Source organism: Eucalyptus grandis, chromosome 1, assembly GCF_016545825.1.
Source record: "Eucalyptus grandis isolate ANBG69807.140 chromosome 1, ASM1654582v1, whole genome shotgun sequence".
Taxonomy (NCBI): domain Eukaryota; kingdom Viridiplantae; phylum Streptophyta; class Magnoliopsida; order Myrtales; family Myrtaceae; genus Eucalyptus; species Eucalyptus grandis.
Window position 1 is genome coordinate 33,084,172 of NC_052612.1, and position 27,345 is coordinate 33,111,516.

The 27,345-nt window shown below is 42.8% G+C and overlaps 5 protein-coding genes across 8 annotated transcripts; 2 read left to right on the forward strand and 3 right to left on the reverse strand.

The window, feature by feature from the left end:
- Window positions 1-222: 222 nt before the first annotated feature.
- LOC104437505 (metal-nicotianamine transporter YSL3) lies at window positions 223-3,924 on the forward strand. Its single transcript, XM_010050473.3, has 7 exons — window positions 223-905; window positions 1,034-1,203; window positions 1,332-1,429; window positions 1,515-1,649; window positions 1,741-1,930; window positions 2,038-2,152; window positions 2,280-3,924. The coding sequence occupies exons 1-7, from the start codon at window positions 539-541 to the stop codon at window positions 3,215-3,217; spliced, it is 2,013 nt and encodes a 670-aa protein (XP_010048775.2). The 5' UTR covers window positions 223-538; the 3' UTR covers window positions 3,218-3,924.
- A 1,084-nt stretch (window positions 3,925-5,008) lies between these two features.
- Window positions 5,009-5,632, reverse strand: LOC104455798. Its single transcript, XM_010070531.1, has one exon. It carries the CDS (start codon window positions 5,630-5,632, stop codon window positions 5,009-5,011), a length of 624 nt encoding a protein of 207 aa, XP_010068833.1.
- Window positions 5,633-11,434: 5,802 nt separating this feature from the next.
- On the forward strand, window positions 11,435-14,030 carry LOC104437478 (cytochrome b5). Of its 4 annotated transcripts, none has more exons than XM_010050438.3 (4): window positions 11,435-11,588; window positions 12,026-12,121; window positions 13,157-13,223; window positions 13,477-14,030. In XM_010050438.3, the coding sequence occupies exons 2-4, from the start codon at window positions 12,035-12,037 to the stop codon at window positions 13,725-13,727; spliced, it is 405 nt and encodes a 134-aa protein (XP_010048740.1). In that variant the 5' UTR covers window positions 11,435-11,588; window positions 12,026-12,034; the 3' UTR covers window positions 13,728-14,030. The 4 variants fall into 4 exon arrangements, with proteins under 4 accessions (XP_010048740.1, XP_010048748.1, XP_010048762.1 ...); XM_010050446.3 differs by having other exon boundaries at window positions 11,436-11,588; window positions 12,029-12,121; XM_010050460.3 differs by having other exon boundaries at window positions 11,496-11,619; window positions 12,029-12,121.
- Window positions 14,031-14,483: 453 nt separating this feature from the next.
- On the reverse strand, window positions 14,484-18,844 carry LOC104437467 (GTPase-activating protein gyp7). The gene is made up of 5 exons (XM_010050430.3): window positions 18,104-18,844; window positions 16,809-16,944; window positions 16,660-16,709; window positions 16,259-16,312; window positions 14,484-16,144 (listed from the first exon to the last, which is right to left on the reverse strand). The coding sequence occupies exons 1-5, from the start codon at window positions 18,253-18,255 to the stop codon at window positions 14,920-14,922; spliced, it is 1,617 nt and encodes a 538-aa protein (XP_010048732.1). The 5' UTR covers window positions 18,256-18,844; the 3' UTR covers window positions 14,484-14,919.
- Window positions 18,845-23,180: 4,336 nt separating this feature from the next.
- Window positions 23,181-25,817, reverse strand: LOC104437462 (probable 6-phosphogluconolactonase 4, chloroplastic). The gene is made up of 3 exons (XM_010050417.2): window positions 25,342-25,817; window positions 24,654-24,789; window positions 23,181-23,900 (listed from the first exon to the last, which is right to left on the reverse strand). Exons 1-3 carry the CDS (start codon window positions 25,704-25,706, stop codon window positions 23,439-23,441), a joined length of 963 nt encoding a protein of 320 aa, XP_010048719.2. The 5' UTR covers window positions 25,707-25,817; the 3' UTR covers window positions 23,181-23,438.
- Window positions 25,818-27,345: the final 1,528 nt, after the last annotated feature.

Sequence of the window (27,345 nt, forward strand, 5' to 3'; positions counted from 1 at the left end):
TCCTAGCGCGATCAATGGACGTCCAATTCCAACCACATGGGGAAACTCCCCGCAACTAGATCGAACCCACGGCCAGGATCCTTTTGTCCCGCTCCACCGGCCTACACCTGTGCGGCTACGATGCGATTCCTCGTCCAGTCAGCAGCAGGAGAGTTGAGCCTTCGAGCACTACGGCCGCATTTATTATTTCTTACATCGAAAAGAACGTATCACGTGTGCGAGGCCAGCAGCCATCCCGTCACGTCTTCTCCCAGGAAAAAATACTCGTCTTTCGTTCCGGCTTTCCCCTCTTCGTCTCTTCCACCGGAACGTCCTCCTCCTCCTCCTCACTCCATCTTCATCTCCATCCGTTGACGCGGCGGTCCTGCCGTCCAGGCTCGTCGGTCCGTTCCTCGGCTTCGCCGGCTGCATTGAGCAGCCGGCTGTGAGTCGTTACTTCCGTTCTTTCTTTCTCGGGACGTGCTGGCTCGGATCCCGAAGTCGCCGCCGCCGTCTCTTTAGCAGCAGGTACGCCGGCCGACCGGGGGGAGGGGAGGGCATGGACCGTGGGGAGCTAGGCGAGCTCCTGAACTCGGAGGGAGAAGGCGCGGAAGAAGCGCCCGCGGGGCGAGCGGGCTTCGTGAGAGCCGCCGCCGCCGCCCCATGGACGAAGCAGGTCACGGCCAGGGGAATCGTGGCCGGCTCGGCGGTGGGGATCGTCTACGGGGTGATCGTGATGAAGCTCAACCTCACCACCGGGCTCGTGCCGAACCTGAACGTCTCGGCCGCGGTCTCGGCCTTCGTGTTCGTGAAGGCGTTGACCAAGGTGCTCCGCAAGGCCGGCGTGATGTCGACCCCATTTACCCGGGAGGAGAACACCGTGATTCAGACGTGCGCCGTCGCGTGTTACAGCATCGCCGTCGGAGGTGGGGAAGATCCTTTCTTGCCTAGTTTCTCAAGCTGATGCTATTCAGCATGTTGTCTAGGACACTTTGAGCTCGATCCGTGTTTCTGAGTTTCTGCTTGTTTATGAGAATCTGTTCCTCTTTTGCAGGCGGCTTCGGGTCTTACCTGTTGGCCTTGAACAGGAAGACTTACGAGCAAGCTGGGGATGCGCCTGGCAATACTCCTGAGAGCACAAGGGAACCCGGAATCGGCTGGATGACCGGCTTCCTCTTTGTCAGCAGCTTTGTCGGGCTTCTGGCACTTGTTCCTCTCAGAAAGGTAATAATCTCATGCTTCTCGACGCCCTCTCGATGTTCCTCAATTACTCGAACTTCGAGTTCGTTTCGAACGGATTGCGTCTTGTAAGATCTAGAATTCAATGCCTGAGCAGCTATGTGGGTCTGCAGATCATGATAGTAGAGTACAAACTGACATATCCAAGCGGAACTGCTACGGCTGCGCTTATTAATGGGTTCCATACTCCTACAGGAGACGGCATAGCCAAGTATGGATTTCGCTTTTATTGATCGAAGCATGCGCCACAGAACCTAGTTTGGGAAATGAGAGATCTCAGATAATTATATTCGCAGGAAACAGGTTCGGCTTTTTACGAAGTTCTTCTCAATCAGTTTCCTGTGGGCTTTCTTCCAGTGGTTATATTCAGGGGGCGAGCAATGTGGATTCTTGCAGTTCCCGATTTTCGGATTCAGCGCCTGGAAAAACTCGTGCGTGCTTGAATTCTTCGACGCTTCTTTTTTGCTGTTTCCCTGACCGACTTGGCTTCGCTTTTATTGGTTGAGCATCTGGTTTTTGCAGATTTTACTTCGATTTCAGCATGAGCTACATTGGAGCCGGAATGATCTGTTCCCATCTCGTGAACTTGTCTCTGCTGCTCGGTGCTCTGCTCTCCTGGGGAATCATGTGGCCTCTGATCGGTGGCCGTGAAGGGGACTGGTTTCCCAGTATGCCACCTGAAAGCAGCATGAAGAGTCTCAATGGTTACAAGGTGAATGTTCACGATTCAATCAGCGATTTTTGGATCAATAACATGTTCTATGGTGGCAATATAACACATTCGATACATTTTCGATACATTGAGTCGTGTGCCTGCAGGTTTTCATTTCGATAGCTCTCATTCTGGGCGATGGAATCTACAATTTCCTAAAAGTACTGTATTTGACTACAAAGAGCATCTGTGCTAGGATGAACAAGAAGAAACGTAAGACATGTAAGTCACAGCTGAACTTTACTTGAGCTACCCTATTTTTGAGTTCAGATGAGCTTAGTCTGTCACAGGTCAATCCTGCACTTAACCACCAACAATGACGTTGAAAATTATGCAATGTTACCTGCAGTTCTTGAGGATGAGAATCAATCTCTTGATGATCTTCGGCGGAACCAAGTATTTGCGAGGGAGAGCATTCCCGTTGGGATGGCCTGTGCAGGGTATGCTTTCACCTCCATCATCTCCGTCGCCGTGATCCCCATCATGTTCCCCGAACTAAAATGGTATTATGTAGTGGCTGCTTACGTGCTTGCACCCGCGCTTGGCTTCTGCAATGCCTACGGGGTGGGACTCACGGATATGAACATGGCCTATAATTATGGGAAAGTAGCGCTCTTTGTGCTAGCCGCTTCTGTTGGAAAAGATTCCGGCGTTGTCGCCGGACTCATTGGGTGTGGTCTAATTAAATCAATAGTTTCCATCTCTTCTGATCTGATGCAAGACTTCAAGACTGGTCATTTGACGCTGACCTCTCCTCGAGCGATGCTTCTTAGCCAGGCCATTGGGACGGCCTTAGGTTGCTTGGTAGCCCCTCTAATATTTTTCCTCTTCTACGACACATTTGACGTGGGAAATCCGGAGGGCGAGTATAAGGCTCCGTACGCTATTGTTTACCGCAATATGGCCCTTCTAGGAACGGAGGGATTCTCTGCCCTCCCTCAGCATTGTTTGCAGCTCTGCTATGGCTTTTTTGTCTTTGCCGTGGTGGCAAACTTAGCGAGAGACCTCTCGCCTAAACACATAGGGAACTGGGTTCCGCTTCCAATGGCTATGGCCGTCCCTTTCCTAGTCGGTGCCTACTTCGCGATAGATATGTGTGTGGGGAGCTTCATCGTTTTTGCATATAAAAAAGCCAACGGTGAAGAGGCGGGCTTGATGGTTCCTGCCGTTGCTTCTGGGCTGATTTGCGGAGACGGTTTGTGGATCCTTCCATCCTCGATCCTTGCTCTCGCTAAAGTTCATCCGCCGTTCTGTTTGAGATTCTCTCCAACTACGCAGTTCTTTTAGAAATTAACTGCTTTTGGAGGCGAAACAAACTGATATGCTCATCAGATGAAGGAACTATGCACAACCCAGCATCCAATATGAGTTAAGAAGCTGGCCAAGGAGTTTCAGTTGCAGCAAACAAACAGAAGATTGATCATGAAATTATACAGATGAATTATACACAACCAGCATCTAATATGAATACAGAAGCTGATCGAGAAATTCTAGTCGCAGCAAACTCACAGAAGATCGATTATGGAAATGCTTACAGGGTTCATATATTCATCAGGTTAAAGTGATTTTTGTAAATATATCACAGGTCCTTTTCTCTGCTGATCTAAATATGCATGGGAATGCCTTGAATGGAAGGATTGAAGTGCTGTTGAAGAGGTGGATTGAAACTTAAAGGATGTCAGGTTCTCTCTCCTTATCAAAAAGGCTTAGAAAGGAAGATCTCACCTGTGAATTGAGCCCAAATTAAGTCTACGTAAAGTTTAACAGGATTGAATCAAACACGACAATCTCGCAAGCTTGCATTGAATTGGGCTGCATCTGCTTCCTTTCCTAAAAGCTCTGCATGGGCCTAACCATGATACTTGATAGACTGATGAAGTTGAAGAATGTAAGCTGTAAGTTTGAGAAGAACTCGTGAATGAGCTCCATCTTGAGAAACTACAGTGAGATGAAATGAATGACCTTGTTGTTCAGTAACGGGTCCCATATCGACATGCCGAATACTTTTTCACTACACCGCTCATGCAAAATTCATTGGCCAAAATTGCAATGAGAGTTTGAAGGGAAAATCGATCCTCGTAGCCCGGCGGCCTAATGGAGGCGTTGCTGCTTGCATCTTCGTCTCATAACAGAGGTAGAGACGAAAACATTCTTACATCCGCTTGCCTTCCCCTCCTGACGCTCAGGATGAGTGTTCTGACCAACTCTTAATCCCATTTAGAAACTTCAGACTTACTTAACTTTACCTAACTTTCTAGAGAAGATATTATCAGAATGATGAATGCTAGTATCGAGAGAAGCATCCACAGTAAATGGACTGAAGTGCGAAATCCGAGGGAAAAATGTTCTGCAGTATCAGCAGCAGCCAACTCCCTGACCCCTAAGAGAGAAATGAGAACAGAAGAAACCTCAATGCTAATTCTAGAGAGTCAAGATTTCGTTTCGAATTCTGTAGCGCTGACCAAACACATTCTTGTTCCGAAAACACCCTACCTCAGTGATCATACAAAAGGGTATCACCAGTGCTTGAATACATCAGTAAAATGGGCACTGAGAGAGAGAGAGAGAGAGAGAGAGAGAGAGAGTATCAAAACCGAGCACTTTGAGCTTTTTCTTTACTCGAGTAGCTTCAATAACAAATCAAGCACTTGACCCCATGTCGGCCAAGATGAACAGTTCTCAGATGTTTCTATCTCAATTGTCATCATCAATCAGAGCTAAATGGTCACTTTTCGTTCACAAGCAATGATCTTGGACTGATTCTTGCTCAAGCATTGTCAGAAAACGATACGAATTGCGTGGATCACATGCGCACTTCCTTAGATAGTATCGCCAATGTGTTACACGAACACTTTCGTCTCTACTCGAAAAAGAATGTCTCTCCATGGTTGGCGCATTACAGGCAGATTCCAACTAAGAACAGCGTGCTCATAGGATAAAAGATCCTCATATATCTAACTTTTCCTTTTGACCAAGCACTAAAAAATTTCATCATTTTATTTATTCACGAATTTAATGGGATTTAGGGAAAGTTGGTCGTCTCCCACATGATGATTAACGGGCCCTAAAGTAACAGTTTCAATCTAGAAAACCTGTTTTCCTGAAGACAGCATTCCTGACTCGCCTCAAGTCCCTCCCCTTGAGCGTCCTCCCGGCGCCCTCGAACACCGAATACGCCATCGTCGCCCGCGACATCGCCGCCATTTCATGCGGCGGCACCATCTTCTTCTCCAGCGGATGATCGTCCTCCACGTCAGCGTCGTCCCTGGGCTGCTCCCACCTGCGACACTCGATCCCGGGCACACTTCCTTTGACCCACTTGGGCCAAACGGGCACATCCACGGGGGCCGACATCCGGGCCCTCCCAGGACCCGACCCGGACAAGCCTCCGCGGTCCGGCGAGGACGATTGCGGCGCTTGCGGGATCGCGCGCACGGCCGACACGGCCGACAGGGTGGGGTTTATGGCGGGTTTCTTCCGGACGAGAGGCGGGTCGGCCAGGGCGGCGGAGAGGCCGAACCTGGAAGGGTGTGGCTGGCGGTTCGGAGGGGCGGTCGGGGTCGCGGGCGGGGAACTCGGGTCCGTGTCGGAGGACCAGACTATGTCGGACTCTTCCCATTCGAAAGAATCCTGGTCGGACCCCGGCGGGTTGAGCTGACCCATGTAACGCTGCGAGGGCGAGCTGCTCCTGAGTCTTTCCATGGCTGAAGTCGATTTCTCTTCTCCTTTCTCTCCCTCTCCTATTTATGGCGGTCTTGTCGTTCTATCTCAGTGGCTCGAGAATCAATGGGGAAAAAGAGTGGAAAGTATCCAGAACGGAGCTGAAGAGCTGAGATAGCGATGTGCAGTTTGCCAGGCGGGAGTTGCAAAATCATTTGACGCCACACGTTCGGGGGAAGCTCCAGGAGGACCACCTGTTTCCAAAAAAAAAAAGAAAAAAAAAAAAGGGGTTCGAGGAAAAACACCTGCCACCTAACATCATTTGTTATAGTCCGAAAAAAAAAAAAAATCTGAGAAAGCGACAACAATTTTAATATTGATCATATCAATGAGTAAATATGTTGAATTAGTATTCTCAACGAGTGAATAGTACTCCAATTAAACAGAAAGTAAGGTATGCTTAACCCAATCTTTTTAAAGCAATTAGTTCCTGTCAATGATATCAAGCGGTTTCACAAACCATGACTCTCAAAATACATCATTTCAAAGCTATTTGAATTAGCATTATGTGAGCAAGATCTTATCGAACATTTCTCAAAACCAGCACACTTAGATTTGGTAACGTTTCTGTTCAAAAATTGTTTTCAAGAACAAAAATAGAAAAAACTATTTCTGTTCCGGGAAATAATTTTTTAACAGAAGAATGCATTTAGTAAGCTCGCACAAAATTTATGTTCATGAAATAAAAAATAAAAAAAAACACGTTTGGTAAACTTGTATTATTTTTTAATATTTTTAATATTTTTTTCTTTTTTTTTTTTTTTTCATTTTCTCTTTGGCGATCATCGGCCACCGTCATGGCCGATGACCGGTTGGACGACGTCTGGTGAGCCTCGCCGGGCCACCAGTGAGGCTCGGCCTCACCTAGGTGGCACGGGGTCGGCCTCGCGTCAGCTGGGGAGGCCGAGCCTCGCCGTGGTCGCACGAGGCTCGGCCTCTCGGGGCCGACGGCCTCGTCTTACCCGGTCGCTAGCGCCGGCCATGGCCAAGGCTGGTGACTGGCAAAAGGAAGAAGAAGAAGAAGAAAAGAAAGAGAAAAAAAAATGAGAAGAAAAAAAATGTTTTTCAAAAGTGTTCCCGGGAACAAAAAACAAGTTTTTTCTACTTCTTGTTTCTGTTTCAAATTTGTTCCCATGAATAATAGTATAAACAAACGCATTTTTGTTCTTTGTTTGTTTCTCGGAACAAAAGAACAAAAATTTGTGTTCCGAAGAACAGAAACACATTTAAACAAACGCGCCCTTAGAGACAAATTAAAGAGAAGACATGTACTCTCTATTCATCTACTTTATGCTCTATTTATTCTTTTTTAATTTAGGTGTGAAAGAAAATGATTATTTACATCTTTAATGCTCAATCCTTTAAACCTCTCAATTACTTTTTTAATGTAATGAGATTGTGTTAAACCTAGATAATTGGAATTTTTTTAAACTTTTGATGTCAAGGACAATATCCACAACACCGAGTCTTTCATCTTGAAGTTTTTCTTAACAACATTCTTGGTGATTTTGATGACCATGGTATCATCTCCAAGAATTAGCAAGTCATCGACATATGGACGAATAAGCACACATCTACCTAACGTGGATTTAGTGTACTCACATTTGTCACAATCATTAATTATTTACTTATTTTCGATCATCACATGGTCAAACCCCTTATGTTATTGCTTAGGAGCTTGTTCAAGTCCATGCAATGGTTTTACAAGTTTACACACTTTTGTGTTCTTGCCCTTTAACCTTGAATCCTTCAGGTTATTCCATCGGCATGGATTTCCACATTTTCACATATGTGAATCAAAAATCCGTATGTGCTATTAGTTTAAACATAACCAATAAATATGTAATCCACCGTTTTATATCTAAACCTAGTTTCTTTTGGAAGAATTACCACTTTGGTTAGGCACCCCCACTATTGAGAGCGAGAGGTTCTCACCCTCGAGCCCTCCGCTCTAGTACACATGAGGTCAAAGCGTTCACCTAAATCACATGAATCAACTCCCTTGATAAACAGTACTATGTGTCATTTGGCTTATATTGTTTTGGAAATCAATCCTAGGTGTAGTAGCCATGTACTTGTACCACCATAAATGTTGTCGACCTAAAGGCCTGCAGCATTTGCTGCCACAAAACCAAGCCCCAAGTCTAAACCTCTCTAACAGCAATGGTCAAATTGACCAAAGGAACGTCTCTAAAAACGTTTTGGACATTATTAGATACATAATTGTTATTAGCCATCTTGATATTGTGTTGAACCCAAGAAATAGTATGTACATATAATTACCTTAAGATTGTGGGGAAAAATGTGTTGGAGGAAAAATACACAACACTGTTTGTTGTAACCAGAAAAAAAAAAAAAAAAAACTTTGAAAAGGCAATAACAACTTTAATAATGACCAAATCAATGAGTAAATTTATTGAATGAATCTTCTCAACAAGTGAAGAGTACATCAATGCAAACCAACTATGGACTAGCAAAATTGCTATAAAATTGTAACAAAATTAAATAGGAAGTGATGTACGGCTAACTAGATTTCCTTAAGACAATTACTTTCTGCCAACGGTGTTAATCATTTTCACAAACTATGCTTCTCAAGATATAAATCCTTGAAACCATATGAATTAGCACTATGCAAACAAGATTTTGTCGAACATTTCTTGAAACCAACACATTTAGAGAAAAATTGAAGAGGAGAGATGCTCTATCTATTCATCTACTCTCCCTATTTTCTCATACACTCCATATACGTTATCTTTTGTCAAATGAAGAGTAGCTGAATTTCATTTATAGAGTTTGAATGGACATAAACTAAATAGACACATAAATTTAATAGATACATAGCTTGAAGAGATTTATGAACTCAAGAGATATATCGATTGAAAATATCCATGCATTGAAAAGGTTCATGAACTTAGCATATACATGAACTGGAGATATTTATAACATATACATGAACTAAAAAGACATGTGAACAGAAGAGACGTGTCTCATTTTGCTCACTTTTATTGAGCTATTAATCTACCATAATTACTACAACACCCAAATGTTTGGAAATTGAATACGAGAAATATGCTCACTGGCCATGCATTTCATCGATCTTATTTCATGGAGAATCCCTCGTTTCGTTGCTTTTCTAAAGATTTTACAACGAGTGAGCCGCCCATTTTAGGTTTGTTTTGCTATGCAAAAGACTAGCTGGCGAGAAGAAAACATTTTACACGCCCCTGCCATTTCAGACTTTTGAAAAACAAATGAAACGAGCAAACCAAACATGACTTTAGAATTGATGAAACTATATGGTGAGCAAAATTTAGGTTTCTTGAATGTGAAATTTGTTTTTTCATTCCGAAAGCTGGCTTAAACCTCCATCACTATACTATTGTGAAAACAAGCAATCGAACATAATAATAAACAAAATGAGAAAATAAATTGGACACCAAAATTATATAGTTCGATCAGCAAGAACTACTCCATGGGAGGAGCCGCATAAGGGTACCGCTGTGGAACAAAATGTGGAATGTATATTACAATTACTCAAACACTCTCAATATTTCTTGACCCTCTGTCTATACCTAGTAATTCATATGTTGCCTCATTAGTCCTCTCAATCAATTTCTCATTAAGGAATTCACAGCTCTTACAACAAGATCCGTTGGCTTCACAACACTTGCAGCTTGTCCAAGATGTAATTCACAAGCAAGCCATGCAATGGATTGTTATCGCCAAAAACTCCTCTACCCCTTGATCTGTAAATACCAATATGCACCTCTCATATGTAATATTTTGGATTGAAAATGAGGAACCCCTTTGAGGAACGTACTCAAACTGAAAAACCCAACATCTGTATCGTTGGGACCGAGCCCTAGACCAACCTCAAATCCTTGCGGCTCAACCAGAGACTGGGCACACCGAGAGCATCAACAACATTCCTAGTTTATTATTCGGGGCCACACCTTACGATTAGGAGAGTTATAGCCAAAGAAAGAACTTACAATGCCCGAAAGCACATGTGGTCCCTGAATTGAGCGTGATATCGACGCATGCCTATTGATTAGGTCTGGGCGATTCAGCTTACGGAGCCGTCCATGTGTGAACGAATCTAATGGAGCTGACTTTCTTCGCCCCCAAAATGGCAAGCTTGCCTAACTTTTCATTCCCATTGGAGAATTTTGCTTCCTAAATGGTACTTAGAGTCTATATGAAACACTTTTTACTCCTTGATTTTTTTTGTTCTTTTGTTCCCCGTAATAAAAAAATAAAAAAGAGAAATGTGATAACGTCAATTAATTTTTTTGTTCTCGAAATAAAAAAGTAGCTGAGAAATATATTTAGAATAAAAAAAAGAAATAAAAAAATAGCTTATTGTTCTTGAAAATAATTTCTAGAAATAAATCTTTTTTTTTTTCTTTTCTTCTTCTCTTTGCCATCCGTTGCCCCCCGCCGCTCGTTGCTACCCGCCTCCACTAGTCATTGCCCCACTTGCTAGAGGAGAAGCAAGAAGAAGAAGAGAGAGAAAAAGAAAATTTAAAATAAATTCTACATTATAAAAGAAATTGTGGGTCGTATTAAACGCATTCCCATTATTTTTATATTTTGAGAATAAAAATTTTGTATAGTTTTTAAATCTTATTATTTATTTTACTCGGAAATTATATTATGAAATAAAAATAAAAGAATATTATTTCTGAAATAAAAATATTCTTCAAAATAAAAATACTATCAAATGCGTTTTTTTTTTTTTTTAATAAAAAAATCTTGGGAAGATTTCGTGGGGTGGCAAGTCAAGAACATCCTGCTGACAAAAAAACAAGACGAGTCAAAAATAAGATAATGCATGTGAGAGACTGGAGAGAGTGTGGCCTATCGTTTCTGACCAGGCTAGTTGTTAATCCGAACTCTCTAGAACAACAAAAGGGGAGAAAAAAAGAATCGCTAATATATATATTATATTATTATTTTGGTAAAATAATATATATTATATTATTTATCTGCTGCTTTTTCGATTTTCTTCGAAGTTTACTTCTGGAGCACTTCCGAAAGAACCAGCAACGAAAATTACAGGATCAAGATGAAAGGAAGGGCGGGCGGGACTAATGGCAAGTCAAACGAATGGAAAGATCACAACTTTGATTTTGGGGGAATATATTTAGTGAATCATGCCCGCAGGTCAGTCTCCATGAAATTTATAATATCATCCGGTACTGCTTTCTCCTTTCTGTACCTAACCCAGAATTCTTATAATTTATTTTTCTAACTTTCTTCTTACGTGAAGAAATAAGAAGCGGGAAGGGAAACAGCAGCGGAAAACAACAAAAGTTAGCACGAAAACTCTGTTTAGGCTTATCCTAAGACTGAGACTCTTCCGAAAGTGCTAAGCTCAGTTGATACTAACCACCCTCTTGATAAGGAAAATAAACGAAACAAAAAGAGTTTGGTTAGTGTAATAATTTTTTGATTATTTTCAGAGTAGGAGCATATGTTATGAGTTATAAATTCTTTAATGTTATTCTCATAGTAAATTAAAGGCTTTTATCTAATTATTTCTGAAACAAGAAATTACCATATTCTTACTTTTCTTTTGGGAATTCGAGGGTAAGCTTAGGTGAATTAAATTATTATTATTATTATTATTTTTGAAAATGAGATCCGTCGTTCTATCCGGACAAAAAATAAATACAACAAAAGCAACTTTGGGTGTTCCGCTTTAGGACGCAATTACCCCCGCCCAATTCCTTTCGTCCACAGAACATTGCCAATGTGTTCGTCTGCAAGCGAGGGGCGTTTCGGACACTTCGGTCCCACCACCGGCCGCGTTTAAAGCGCGGCGCGTTGCATCTGCTGGCGTTGCCTTGAATTTCGACAGGTTGCGACGAGACCGAGGTGCGGGAGAGAGAGAGAGAGCGAATTCCGATCCGTCTTCCGGAGACCCTTTCTTTTCGTAAGTTGGGGCGGATCCGTAGCTCTGTCTGGTGGTGATTCTGATTCAAAGATCTGTTTTTTCGGTTCTAATTCGTTTCTTGATGCACTTCCACTTGTTTTCTTTTGGTCTTTTGAGGTCGACTAGATGTAGATATCGTGGGGGTTGTTGGCTTTCTTGGGCGGGGGGTTTTCCTCAGTCACTCACTTTCTTCAATTCGTGGGTGCAATTTGATGGAAGATTGAGTACGAGCTGAACCTCGTTTGGAGCAAATTCGTTTCTTGATCGACTTCACTCGTGTGTTTCGAGTTAGACGTCGATGAAGACGTTTGTGGGATTTGGTTTTGTTGGGGGGATTCTTTTTTCCTTTATCACTCATTTAATTCATTTGATTGGTACAATCCCATGTTTGATTCGGTGCGAAATTGAAGTTTTTTGGGTGCTTTTTGGATCGGTAGCAGCTGATAATGGCATCGGACCGAAAGCTCTTTAATTTCGAGGAGGTCGAGAAGCACGACAAAACCAAGGATTGTTGGCTTATTATTTCGGGGAAGGTCAGAATCAGATCTCCCTCAACTCGTGTGTTGCATGTTCGGATCGTTAATTGCTAAAGCACCGATTTTTCAATTGCAGAAGTGAAGAGTTATTAGAGAGTTGGTTTGGTTCACTTTTTAGATCCTCAAGTTGTCTTTTCTGAAATCTATTTGCAGCTCGCTTGTAGCATGTTTTGTCTGATATGGTTCCATCTGCCTTGGATGAATATTTTGTCAAACTTTCTTCGCCTGAAAACTGACCAGGATTGTGCATTAGCTGATATATTATGGATGTTCGTCTTTTGTAAAGTAGTTAAGGCAGTGAGTTAGATTTGAAAGAGTGCTATGCATGAATATTGTCGAATGTATCCCTCCCTCCCACCGTGGTGCATACATCTAGTAGGCTACTTCACATGCAATTCATGAGCAGAATCTCTAGATGGCTTTAAGAAATGGTTCCTGTTCCCAACCCCCACCAACTTCATTTTCATACACTTGCTTAGAGGTCAGATAATACCTCAAACTATGCTCACCGTGACACATTTTTTTTTCGTGTGATATATGTACCCTCTCTTAAGGTTCTGTCAATGAGCACTGTTAAAAATCTCCTTACATGGACGTCGGAAGGTAAACAGTGTCGACATGGCGCCTATGGGATTTAAGTGAAATAAAAACGATATTGTTTTGGCTGAAAAATCATCTAACGAGACTTTAATGGAGGAGGGTAAATGTGTCGCGTAAGTACAAGTTTGTGATTTTTTATGTCACAAGAAAAATTTTAGGGTAAATGTGTCATAGTGGACGTAATTTGGGGTTTTTAATGTGACAAAAAAAATGTTTAGGGTAAATGTATCACAGTGGATATTCCCTTTTTTTGTGGTTTTTTCCCTAGCTGTAAAGGTATAAGGACGAGGATCCTCTTTGTCACGTTTCTTTATAGTGTTCCAGACACCATTGCAAATTGGGGGAGTGCTCTGTGATGGAAAAAAGGAATGAAATCCAACTTCTGGTTGTTAAAATCATTTCTCAGTGAGCAACTGCTGTAAACTGTTGCAGGTGTATGATGTAACTTCATTTATGGATGATCATCCTGGAGGAGATGAAGTTTTGCTATCAGCAACTCGTAAGAAACAATTTCAGCTTACTCAATTCTTTATAACCCCTCAAAAAAAAGATTGTTAGAAAACTTTAAGCCATTTTTTTCTGGAAGTATGAGCTTGAACACTGGCAGCGTAGGGCTTGTTGAGTGAGACGGAGGATGTAGAAGGAAAAGTAAAAGTTTTGATGGCAAAGAAAATCTGTCTTAGGTTGTACTATTTTCTTATGTTATTTTTGATGTCTTAACTGAGTGTGATGTGTGCTTCCACAAATTTCAGGAAAAGATGCAACAAATGACTTCGAAGATGTCGGCCATAGCGATTCAGCTAGAGAAACGATGAAGGAGTACTGCATTGGTGAGATTGATGAATCAACCGTTCCTGCCAAGCGCACGCACATCCCCCCGCAGCAACCCAATTATAATCACGACAAGACTCCAGAATTTATTATCAAGATTTTGCAGTTTCTCGTTCCTCTTCTGATCTTGGGCTTAGCATTTGTGGTGCGGCACTACACAAAGAAAGAGTAGGACTGGGAGCTACTGCCTGGAGATAACCCCTCTTATGAGGCGTGAACTGTTTGTCTTGCATTATCTTTAATAATTTAAAGAACTACAGCCGAGGATCATAATTTGGGGTCCTGTAATAGCAGTCAGTTTGTCGTTGGTGAGCCCCACGGATGATGGTCAGTTGTTGCTATGGTCGGAACGCCTTCTCTCTCTTTCACCATCTCTCAAGCTGGTGTTCTGTTTCAGTTTGGACCTGTCATTTTTCCTTTGAGTACTTTGTTTTCTTCAAAGGTGCTTTCAAAGAATGTTTTTCTTATCTTTACTCGTCCAATATGTTGAAGTAATGATCCAGAGGACGATTGTTGTTGAATTGGGGCGACACTACATAACCAACTCGACGATATGTTCTACGATATTATGAAAGGTAAAGCGAAATTTAGGAAGGAAGATTGAGTGGTGGTCTTGCCATTTCTATTTCGTTTTGCTGGAGAGTTTTAGTGGGCACCGTGTGAGACTGGGTGAAACGGTGATTGAGAAGCTGCAACGCGTTTCATGCGTTGGCAAACACCCTGAAGATTTAACACTCCTTTTGCAACTCTCTTCTTATCACTCCAGCTATATGAACCGAGTACCCTGTGTCGCTGATCGCACAGCTCTTTTTAAGGGAATTAATCTAGCATCTAGTCAAACGCCTATGAGACTCGACTATTGTGATTTAGTGATAGATTTAGACTTTAGAACCTTGGAAGACTGACAAAATATCAGAAGAGAGAAGAATAAGAGAAAGCCTTCGGTTCAACATTGGTGAGCCAAATTTGAAATCTGTAAGGAAAATAAAAAGTTGCCACCATGTCTTTCTTCTACAAATCGGAATTTATGCTTTCCATCTCACAGGCTGAATGGAAGCGGACGCGGCTGTGCTCTTTCAAACGAAAGAGGTTTTGCTCACAGACAACAATACATACGAGGCCTCTTATTGCCGGCCATCGCTCCAGATGCAAACAGTAGTAATTTAGAGCATAGCTGCGGATGTCTACTCTATCTAATGTTTGCCCCTGCCACTTCCTCAAGCCTATAATGTAAGCCATGGGAAACAGGCGGAATAAGCTATGGAACAGGGTGCTCGTTGCTCCAGGAAGGTCTTGACCTCCAGTCCCGAGATCAGTGGAAAAACCACATGAACAATTAGCCAAAAATGAGATCCAAATACTAATCATCGGAAAGAAGTTTCTATTTTCTCATGGAGGGTCACCACCAGGTCGTGTGCATCATCTAAAAGCTTCCACACATCAAGGTGCCCCGACATGCTGTTGCATTCTCTCAGTATCTCATCCATGCTGTTGTACCTCTCTATGATCAGTTTCCTCTTCTGCAAAACCGAAGCAGCTATTGCGTACAGCAACAAATCATCTGTCGGTGGGGCCCGCTGCCTTATGCGGCTCCATGCCGATTTCCCGACCCCAGCCCTTATAGCGGCCTGGTCAGCCCACATCACCTCCCAAAGGCAACTTGTCTGTTCAAAGGTTAATTCCCTTCTAAATAGTACAACCACCATTCTATAAACGAAGAAACAATCTTCTGCCTGGAGCTTCTCCAAGTGCCTGTAAAGGTGAGAGTCCTTGGATTTGATAATTTTGGAGACAATATTGAGCTGCTTTCTTATCCCCACCTCATCGAGCCTAAAATTATGCCGAGCCTTCCTCATGAAACTAACAAAACACCAGAAAGCCTCATGATCTTCAGTGATCACAGTAATTATTGGAGAAAGAAGATCACTCATACCCTGGCAATAGCCAATTTCAGGGTCGTAAAGGGCATAGGCTTCGAGAACTGCAACTAGTCGAGCAGCATGGAAAATTCTGCAAGGCTCAAGATGATCATAGTCCTTCAAACCGACAGCCTCAGCAGAACGCCGTGCCCTAGCTTCTGATACTATGGCCTGAGATGGGGAGTATGGTACCCATTCTGGGTTGGCACGCACTGCATCCAAACGGATAATCCGCTGCCATGTAGCAAAGTCCTCATCAGTATGGAGGACAGATTGAACTTCTGTCCTGGAGGGAGAGAGGTTCTCTTTGGGTGGTGTATCAGGATCATCATCTCCAGTCTCTAAAGAGAAGGATGCATCAATTACTTCAACATCCTCTGATGAGTCCGTCTCTGATGAGTCCGTGTTCAGTGTAGAGGTATCGGCATTTGTAACTCTTCTTGAAGAGTCATCTCCTTCCAACAATCTGCTAGAAGAATCATCCAGGCACCTACTATCTGGGCCGCCTTCTTCCCCACTGGATAGGGACTCCCTGGCACTTTCCACTTCTTCAGAGCTAGGAGAATATGTGTCTTGAATGATCCGCCCACTATATCGTCTGCTACTGAAGCTCTCATCAGATTGCCTCTTCAACCGACGGCATTGCATTCGAAGCTTTTCATATTTCTTCCTGCAAAGAACCAATGGCAAGGGAAATGCCAATTAAACAGAGTTGCATCAAAGGTACAAGGACAAAGCTTGTCACAGAAACAATGACCGGATTCAAATTGAAGAGGGAAAGCACCTGTTTTGGGTCCTTGTTATATCTCTCTCTTCTTTAGAACTTTTCAAATCATACCTGATAGTAAAGGAAGCTAAATGAACAAATTGCTTGCACAGAAATTTACTGTTACTACATCCTAATTCAGAAAAGGTATTAACTGTCCATACAAAACAAGGCAACTAATATTGCAGAAACTAAAGAACTTGGCAAAAATCTCAATTTTAAAAGAGGCAAAAATGCTTTTGTTAATAAGGGCGGAAAAGTTCTACAAATTCATATCAATCCCAACATGCATAATTCTAATGAGGGAAAGCCATAAAGATCTTCAAAAGTTCAAATTTAAAACTCATATCAGAAACTCCGATATGAAATTAGCACACTCCATGAAAATAAAATTCAAGCGTATCAAGATTATATCTTACACTCCAAGAAGGAAAGGCCAGACTTCCGCCCTAATGCTTGGATGAACTCCCTGGAGAAGGATATGAACTTTTAGCTCACAGGCTATGAACATTGAACAATACACTTTAGATACTTCTTAAAATATCCCTAGAAAGAATTGATCACTCACTCCACTGCGAACTTTCTTGAGAAACTTGACTCCACCATCTCGAAGTCTCCCATCGGTGGTAAACAAACTCCTCCATTGCTTGGGCAAGAGTACATGTTTCCTTTTTCGACGAGACCATGGTGATTTAAGGCGGCCCCTGATTTTGATGACAGGCAAAATTAGCATATGCAAGAAAAGGGAGAAAAGAAAACAGCATAAATATGAGCAAGCAAGTGTAAATTGTATACGCCAACAAGATGCTTGGTTTCCCTATAGCCTATTTTGCAATATATATATTGCAAATGAGTACTCAAAAGACAAAGTCACAAAGATAGAAAGGACCAAAGCATTCAACAATCCTAATGGACTTCCAGTGATCATCAAGGAAAATGGGTGAATCCAAAAACTGAGAAAACACATGACCAGTGATAGTGACATTCTGAGATAAGCCAAGTGTACAGCAGTGCCCACATGGCGTAAAAATTTCTCCAGGCTGCATTGACAACCTAGAAGGCAACCCAAGTTGGCTTGCCTGAGCCTGTGTGAACACCATTGATCTATGCAGAAGGTTTTCAAAGACACGCGCTTGTACCAATAAAAGACAAAGAAAATAACAACAAAAGGGAACATCTGTGCTTGTGATGGAATCTAATCTAAGCAATCGCCTTTGCACAGGAAAATCCATCCGATAGCAGGCAGGACACATGCATCCAGCCAAAATGGCTATCGAGGTTTTCCAGACTCCAAATATCCGCTTTTTTGCCACCAATTTCCATTGTTTATGACCAATTGGCTCATCACAATTTCCAATCATGGTAAACATCATTTATTTTATGCACTATATTTATTTAATAAGTACTTTGATCGACCGAAGACGCATAAGAACATGTAAATCAAAAACTGACAGAAGCTCGAAACCAAAAAGGAACAAACACAGTAAACACCATAACCAGAACTAGCAAGATATGATTTTGAACCCATGAAACCGCAGAAATCTTCAAACGAAACCCGATCTCCGATCGATCAAAGCCAAGCAACAATAAGCTAAATTTACACTAGCCTAGTCACACAGAGAACAGCATCTTCGTAACCCCGATTCAAACAATCGCCACCATAATTGGCTCCCCAAAAGCATTTCCCTGAAAGAGGGACTAACAAAATGAAGAACGAGGGAAAAAATATAGAAAGCAATCGGAAGTGAAGCCAGAGAAAAAAAAAAAAAAAAAAAGATTTAACATTTAAGACTTCTATTTCGAGATCTGAACGACAGCAGAGCGACATAAAACTAGGAGAGAGAGAGAGAGAGAGAGACTCACCTATCGAGGGAAGAAGAACAGGAAGCTGGCGACGAGTTAGCTACGACGAACAGGACCGAACGCAGATGGATCCACGAAGACGAGGAGGAGGAGGAGGAAGGGGAGGACGAATTCGAGGAAGACGAAGTGTGACTCCGCTTTAGAGCTTTCATCTACGCGAACGAACGAAACACGGTCCGACACTCCCTAGCGAGCCGCTCTCTCTCTCTCTCTCTGCGTCTAGGGTTGCACGGGAGACTTCGGCTTTGACTAAATCAAACTTCCCACGCACGCGACGCGAATCGGGATTTTTTCGCCTACTGGCGGAGCAGAACACGGCAGCCAGCACCGCGAGGCCGGCCGGCGAGGTCGGTGAACAGGGCCGCCGCGGAGGCCGGGGTAGGAGCGGCGCCGACGACCAGGATCCGCCTCCGCCGCCGCCGCCGCCGCCGCTGCCGCCGAGCAGTAGTAGGCCGGGCATGGCAGTGGTGGCGGGGAGTCGAGATCACAGATTTGCCCCCGGCGGCGGCGGAGGAGGAGGAGTTCGACGCGGCGGCGATCTCGGTTCCGTACGAAAGGAGGGTGGGGGGAGAGAGATTCGTGCGCAGAGGCTGGCCAACTGAAGCCCAACTGCTTTCGCTTTGATCTTCTTTTTCTCTCTTTTTTCTTCGGCGTGGGCGAGTCTTTTTCTGTCTCTTCTGCGAGAGAGAGAGAGAGAGAGAGAGGAGTGGCGTGTTCGGAGGGATAGTTAGCGAAGCGACTTTCAGAATCTACGCAGAGCTCGAGATTTTCGAGTAGAAAAGAGGAGACTTTGCGGGACGACGCCGTATAAAAAAGCTTTGTCTTGGTCTTAACAGAGAACGGATGAGGATGATGATTACATAGAATTGGACAATGGACAGAAGAAATGTACCCAAAAAAAAAAAAAAAGTTCTAAACTTATTCATCGGTACATGTGCATTAATGGAAATCTCTAACATAAAGGCTGACCGTTCAACATTATAGGACCAGCTTGGTCGATGTATTTTTTTTAAATTTTTTATTATTTTTTTTGTTTTTTTTTTTCATTATGGCTAGCAAGGGTCGCACCCCTCATCCAGGCCATTGTCGATCGTAGGGTAAAAATTCATTAGAGGTTGCTAAGGCAATCCTTGCCCAGATCCTCTTCAAGTCAGTTGATGTTGACGCTCACTTAGTTGTGTTATTGGATTCACCTATGCGATTGTGAGTTAAAGAAGAAATTTGTTGCGATTCATGGTTGGGAGCGAAAACAGGAGGGGGAATTTGAGGGTAAGAGGTTTCAACTGAACCAACACAAGGCGGCCCACTTCACAACTGGGGAGGGCTCAAACCTCATTGAATCTAGCAAGAGCTTGACTCTCATAGCTTGGCGAGGGGTTGGCGACCACCCCTTACGGTCGACATGGTCTAGGTGATAGCTGCAGCCCTTACCAACGACCGACAAGCAATGAAATAAAATAAAATGATTTTTTTAAAATAATAGAAATTTGACAAATTTGTTATCGTAGGACAGCCGATGTCCATATTAACAATTTCTAACCAAAATTAGATGAATGGAATCAATTGGAATAAATGAAAAATGTCTAGGACTAGATTGACCTAATTAAAAGTTTTAGAGATGAATTGGTATCAATATAATAAATTTAGAACTCTTTTTTTTTTTTGTATTTTTCCAAGACTAGAATAATCTTGCCTCGTTCTATTCGAAACGAATAAAAGCTTTCGAAATATTATGACTTTATTAAACGTGCGCAGGGTATATTTTCTCCGGTGCGCGTGACGTCTCGTGTTTGTGCATATTCACGACATTACTCTAGCAAATAATATGCGAGGCAAAAGGCATTGGCCAGTTTTGGTCGCGTGCAAATTCCCCATTCCGCTTCGCGAGGAGCTCGAAAGATACGGTGCACCAAATAAGTTTGGTGTTTTACATTTAAATCTCGTTGACTTTATATAAGCCTATGATTGTGTTCGGGGATCGAATGAAGAACTTTCCGCGCGAGCTATGCAACGACAAGATGCCCCTCGATCGTCATCGGATGTCCCCGTGAATTCCTCACGCGCAGAATGCTTACTCCAGTTGTTCCAAGAGTCGCCACCAATCAAACCTCCTTGACCGATAGATTCCCGGTCTTGGCTCATTCATTTCGTAAACAGTTTGATAAGTATATTAAGAACGCGAATGATAACTATTCTATTATTGAAAACAAATTTTGGCCAGATATTTTCAATTTTTATACCTTGAATGAGTTTCTGAGCAGAAATGCACGTTTACACAAAACAAAAATTTGTTGATTGGCTTTCTTAAATATCTCCCTCTTACGGCAGCAAACGGCTGGCAAGTGATGTAAATAGTTTTTATTTATGTAAAAAAAAAGTAACGAATTTCTACTTCTCATTTTTGTTCTTAATTTATTTCTAGGTGAAAATTTGTTCAGCAAATTGAAAAATGAATCTGCATTATCGAATGAATTTATATTCCATGACTGTTTGCGAGAATAGAAAAAATAGAGAAATCAAATAGTTATCATACACGCCATAAATTTTAGATTTTCTTCGCTTGGAATGGATGGCGGATCGTGAGTGGCAAGCAATCATATGGATGCCTCACCTGCTACTCAACCTCAATCGATTACTCTTCTTCTATCTTACCCAATTCATCATAATCATTCTCAGATACACGTTGCCTCTTTTTCTTACCAAAACAAGGGGGACATCCTAGATGTCATTAGTAAAGAATGGTCTACGTATTGCTTTGAAGTACAGACGGAGGTTGGTAAAACTTGGTACATTGAGGATGGGCAAATCACGTCTCTTCCTCCCTTCCTTCGCTTTCTACCGTGCCGTCCGTGATCCCTGCACGTCAAGAAAATGTCCCAACACGCATCGGCCGGGATCCGAACGGGGTTAGCTCAGGAGAGCTCTACTCTGAGACTGATCTGATCCTCGAGCTCTCGGCTTTCGCATGGAGCGATAGCTCGCGTTCGACGGGCTGAAAAATCTAAAAAATAAAAAATTCAGTCTTTATATGTGCTTGTTACGGTCGAAGTGGATGTATACTAGGGATCTCCCTGTCGGGGCAAAGGCAAAAGGCCAAAAGCGACTGCTCACCAGAACGAGATGCTTTCGACCCTTTCCTTTTCGCGCCCGAGTGCCCAAGGCACATTCCCTCAAGTCTCGAGTCAACAAAAGCAGGCGTCACCATGCTGTTCATCGAGCACGAAGCTGGAGGAGGCGAAAGCGCCGTCCGTTCGATCAAATCGAAGATAAACACAGAAAAGGGTTGGTCGCAGAATCAAAAGCCCTTGGCGTCACGAATGGATAACCCTGAATTTGCTTCCGGTTCGGGGATTGCTTTGGTTTCCCTCCTCTTCTTTTGGCCGGGTCAAAAGGTCAAAAGCGACTGTGTCCAATGGCGGTTTTTAATTCGGAATGCGGACCCCCCTCCTTCTTTTGTCCTCTTTTTCAGCTGGATCGTTCTCAGGCAGGTCAGGTCATCATCATTAGCACTAACGAAATCAATTAAGGAGGAAAAACTGATGATACGTGAAGAGGGGGGCCATCGAAAAAGGGGAAGGGGGCCTCTCTCTCTCTCTCTCTCTCTATCTCTCCACTGTGTCGTTAGCATCACCTAACGCCTTCCACTTCACGAAACACAATCATCGCGACGGAAGGCCCGGAGAGACCAGCGGATTCAATGCCTTTCTTTTGGTTCTGGTCGGGCCAAACGGACCATCCGGCTCTTGAGGCTTAATTTTCCATGGGGACACACTGCCTCCTGTCTCGTCGTGGAATTCGGCCTCCCTCTCCTTTTGACCCCTTTGGGCAAAGGCCGATTCGTCACTGAAAAACGTGATGGTCAAGCCTGGGAAAATGTGGGAGCTTTCCATTGAGAAGCTCACTTGGAGGCGACGAGTTAGGTTCCTTACGAAAGTCGTCGCGCATTAGCTCGTGATAGTGGGTTTTATAGGCTTCACTTTTTACCGATTGCAAGGCTACAGCGCCGTAAGAATCTGACTTGTCTTTAAGGACGCGCACCACAAAACTTTTGGAATACAAATCAATTTATATTCCATGGACAAATTTTTTAGTAAAGAAATGCATTTTGATAACAATTTAGAATTTTTATTTCTAGAGTAAAAATTCATTTGATAAAAAGATAAAATTTCTATTTCTATGAGTAGTAACGGCCGGCATTTGGTGGCCGGAGTCCGATGTCTTGCGATCGGCATTCGGAGACCAGTGGACCGGCGGGTGGCCAATGGTTGGAGTCCAAAGTGGCGGCGGTGGGTGGCCAACGGTTGGAGTTTGGCAACCGGCGATCGGTGGTTGGTGGTAGGTGGCCAACGGCTGAAATCCAACGGTCGACATCCGATGGCTGGTGGTGACCGATGGGCGGTCGACGGGGGACGTTTGGTGATTGACGATGGGCCTCTGGTGTTTGATTGTTGGTGATGAGCAGCCAACAATTGACGAGCATCCAACATCTGGCAACCAATGGATGGTGACGAGCAACTAGAATCCAATGGTTGATGGCCGACATTCGGTGGCCCATGGTTGGTGGCGAGCGGCTAATGGCCGGGGCTGGTGGCGGGCATTCAGCATCCCATGGGGCGGTGAGGGAGCGACGAGTGATGACAAGAGTGAACGATGGAGAAAGTTCTTATTTCTCAGATTTTTGGAAAAGCTAAGAATTTTAACTTAAGATTTTCACTCCAAATCCATTTTTAGAATAGAAATTTGTTCCAAAAATAGAAAATTTCTATTCCAAACCTGTTATGAGAAATAAAGAAACAGAGAAATTGAAACGTTATTATGAGCGCCCTAAATAAGTGAGTGACCTGCTCGCATCGCTGATCAAACTGCAGTGACTGAGCAGGAGATGAGAATGGACGTGCCGTCCGGTGAAGAATGGTGAAAGTTTTTTAACATCGGATGGGGCTTGAAAGGCTTTTGAAACAGCTCCAAAATGGCTGGATCTGGGAGCCATCTACTGCAAACACAGTGCTGTTCACCATAGTGGCAATGAATCAGAACCCATGCGGTGGCTGCCAAGAACAAGCAAGAGCAACGCGCATAATGGAACCCAAAACCTTGTTGCACAATTCGAAAGTACAGGAAGCAAGTTACAAAGGAAAACTCATGTATCAAATTCACTCTGTTTTATTCTGTCAATGCTGTGATCCTGTGACAGATCGCAAGAACCTCACTGATCATTGGGGAATGTCATCAACATATCCCAGAGCTTGTACACGTAAAGGTACAGAACCAGAAAGATCTTGATGACTAAATTATAAAGGAACAAACACCGCACACACATAGCAAAGCCTTGCTACTACAGCTTTGAAGCAGCATCCTTGTCCAAGAACCAAGTCAGCTCGCCCTCGGGCGAAACCATTTCAACAGGTAATTGGTCAGGAGATTGACTATTACCCAATGCAGCGTGCACCACACCAGCTTTTCCAGCTCCAGCAACCACTAGTGCAATGTGTGCAGATGCGTTGATCACAGGGAAGGTAAAAGTAATTCTCTCTGGAGGTGGTTTCGGCGAGTCCTTAATGAAGGTGATCCATTTCTTGTTTTCACGGACAAGAGGATGACCGGGGAAAAGAGAGGCAACATGTCCATCGGGACCCATTCCCAGAAGCATGAGATCAAACTTAGGGAGCCCACTTTCTGATGACGCTACTGTGCTGTTCTTCACTAAATGCTTAATACATGTCTCATAATCGTCCGCCGCGCCCTCGGCCGACAGAGCATCGTTAATTGCATAAACATTGCCAGGAAGTATCGGCAGCTAAAGTAGGTAAAGTAGCAAGAAAAATGGATGATCAGTCAAGAATCTGGCAATTCAAAATGATCTTCCTAACAGCCAAAGAAATGTGCTGTCTCTGTTTTCATACATCTCAACCTTAGAGACCGAATGGAATTTTTCTTTTATCTTTTCACTATAAATGCAAAGAATAAGTCAATCAAGCAAAAGATGGAGCCCCTGGATAGCCATTCATAGCAGGTCAAATAGATAAAAGCAGATGACCCAACACATCAAAACCACTGTAGACATCTGCCAACAACTAGGTCTGGAAACTACAAACAACAGAAACCAGCACACAACATATCATCAAAGATGCATCACATCCACTTTCATCCGCACCAATACACCCGATCGACTAAATAAACAGTCATGCGCTCCTGATTTAGTTGACTGAGCTCTCTTAAATGGTCAGAGTAGTAACCACTTAAAAAGCGGATTGGGATTTGCTTTGCCTTATTCAATCCCAATTTATCCATTTGACTTGTTTCAATGCAAAATGCACCTCAAAGTAACAGAGCTCAAAAGCAACAAGTACCCTATCAACCTTAGAAAAAGCTACATGCCATTGTAACATTCTGTGCAATCTAAATGACGAGACGTGTCCTCAGCTGATCTAGCAAGAGGAATAACAGGAACAAGCATATCCACGCACGTCCTCATAACATGACCTTGGCATTTTGGAGAAGCATAAATGACATTAAAATTGCTCGGTCCTTTAGAAAAAAATAGACATACCTTTGATAGAAAGCCATTGTAAGCAAGCTTGTAGTTACTATCATCGTGATCCTTAGGCACAACCCTCTCATCCACCCAGAGAACATGCCATCTCGACCAGTCCACCGAATCAATGTAGGGCACTTCAGCTAGTTTCCTGAAATACATCTCACACCATGAGCCAAGCTCTTTCTAGTGCAAAGTGAATCAAAGACACATAATCAAACGGCACTCCAATCTTGACCCTCTAATGGTATCGCAAAGCAGCCACCAACTAGTGATGAGTCTAATTCTCTATGCCAAGATGATTAGCTAACTGAAGCTGAAAGAGCCCAACTTCAGTGCCTAGTCAAGCATCATGCTTCCAAAATCTCAGTTTTGCTCACCAAACTCTCTCAACCACCCCCCAAAGGCTAAACAAAATGGTCGCCTAAATCTCCATGAGCAGTTCAAAGGAACTTCGCCAGATAAACTTGTAAAAGTTCGTTTTTTTCCACGATTCCTCCACTGAAAATTTCACCAAGGTGTAATCTTCCTCGTTCATAACCCTCCTCCTCCTTCCTAACGCGCTAATTCTTCGGCTAAGCAACGACTCCTCTAATTCTCTACCACGAGTGACTGAACTACCGAAAGCTAGACAAATTCCCTCGGAGCCCAGGAAGTTTTTCACGCAAACACGCAGAAGAATCAATGAAAATCAGCGCCGAACCTGAGTGACTTGATCAACGAACCTCCGGACAAGACGACGCTGAACGCGCCCCTTTCCTCGACGAACTTAGCAGACAAATCGGCGGCGTACTTCGCCAGGGAAACCGCGAGATCCTCCTCGGTCTCGAACACCTCCACCTTCTTCTTCCCGCTCTCGGTCGCGGCCCCGGCCATCGACGATTTCGCCCTGGGGACGAGGTTCCTCGAGCGAGCGCCGGTCAGGGAGAGGCCTCCGAAGTCGGCGGAGAAGGCGAGCCGTCGCGGCGGGGATCGGGACGAAAGCGGCGGCGGCGACGCGCGCGAGGCGGGGAGGAGGCGGCGGCGTCCGGCGGAGAACGAGCGGAGGGAGGAGGAGAGGGAGGCCATGCGAAGTGGGGATTTTAAGGGCGGTTGGCGAGTTTGGTGGCGACGTGGAGGGGGCGGGGCTTGACTTTTCGGTGGTGGTGGTGGTGGTGGTGGTGGGGGCGGCGGAGGTTTAGGTGTCACCGGCGACACGGACGATGATGGCCGGCGAGAATTTAGGCGACACGTGGGAGGGAAGCTGTGAATATTAATATTTTATTTTAATTTTTGGAACTAACTACAAGTCTTCTGGATCTTGCCGACCTACCGAAAGAAAGAGGCATTTTGGTCAAAAAATTAAGGAAACTAGGTATCTAGATTCACAATGCCCAAATTTTGTGTAAGTGGGGACATCAATTTGATCATCTATGAGATTAAATAAAGTTATTATAACATCTCAATCAATTTTCTGGTAATAACGACACAAATAATTTTTTTTTTTTTTATGATCTGGAACCCGTACAAATGCAGAACCCATGAAGCAAACCTTAAGGCGACACTAACAGAGGACCCATTACCCGGCGCCACACTTAAGACACCAAATGCCTCTATTAAGTTTTGAACCTCCACTGAGTTTTGAACCCCTCACATTTAGGGAATAATCACTGGAGCTCTTATCTAACAAAGCCATCACCGGTCAGTGGTATAGCGACACAAATAATTCGTGAACTTTAATTTAATAGGTAACGTGGTCCATAAACTTTTAATTTATTTAATGCAATCCTTAAACTTTAGCTTAATATGAAATATGATCTATGAACTTATAATTTTTTTAAATATGATTTATAAATTTTTGGTATATGTTCAAACTAATTTTTAATTTATATAAAAATATTCAATATTGTCTCTTAACTTAAAGTAATGGAACAACAATATTTAATATTTTTTATATACTAAGAAATAGTTTGAACAAGTATAGAATATTTAAGGACTACCATGAATAAATTAAAAGTTTAAGGACCACATTACACATTAAGTTACATTCATAGACCATATTAAATAAATTGAAATTTCATTGACTACATTGCACATTAAATCAATATTCATGGACCATTTGTGTCATTTTCATTTTTTTTTCCTTCCTTGAATATTGTCAATCACTTATTTTGCACATAATACACATTGTAATTCTTTGTTGTCTCTTTCATGTTTTAATTTTGGATTTCAAAACTATTTATCTCCATGATATTAAAATAAAAAATTCAAATTTCGAAGTAATTTTTTCCTTTCATGTAAATGTGTACTATTCCTTTGCGTTATCAATTTCCATGCAATGTGTAATTTTTGTTGTTGTGTGTTCTTGTCGGTCTCTTTGATTTAAGTACATTTTTAATAGGATGAGTTTATTCTATATTCAAAAACTTTTTTTTCTTTTTTTTTACATTTATGAACGCAACTCGTGTGCACCTTTCCTAGGGAGAACGACGGGCATCTTAAACACCTAAAAGTTCATAGCCCTTGTCATTGAATTTACTACTTCTTTTGTATAGGTCAGGAGTATTATAATATGACAAAGATTTCTTGCACAAGCAAATGATAAATATTTTGCACAAACAAACGACAAAGATTTTATCTTTCAATTGATCGCATTGCGATTGTTAATAAACTAAAATGTTCACTATCATTCATAAAATCAGTGAATCAAAAGTCGAAAGAAAAAAAG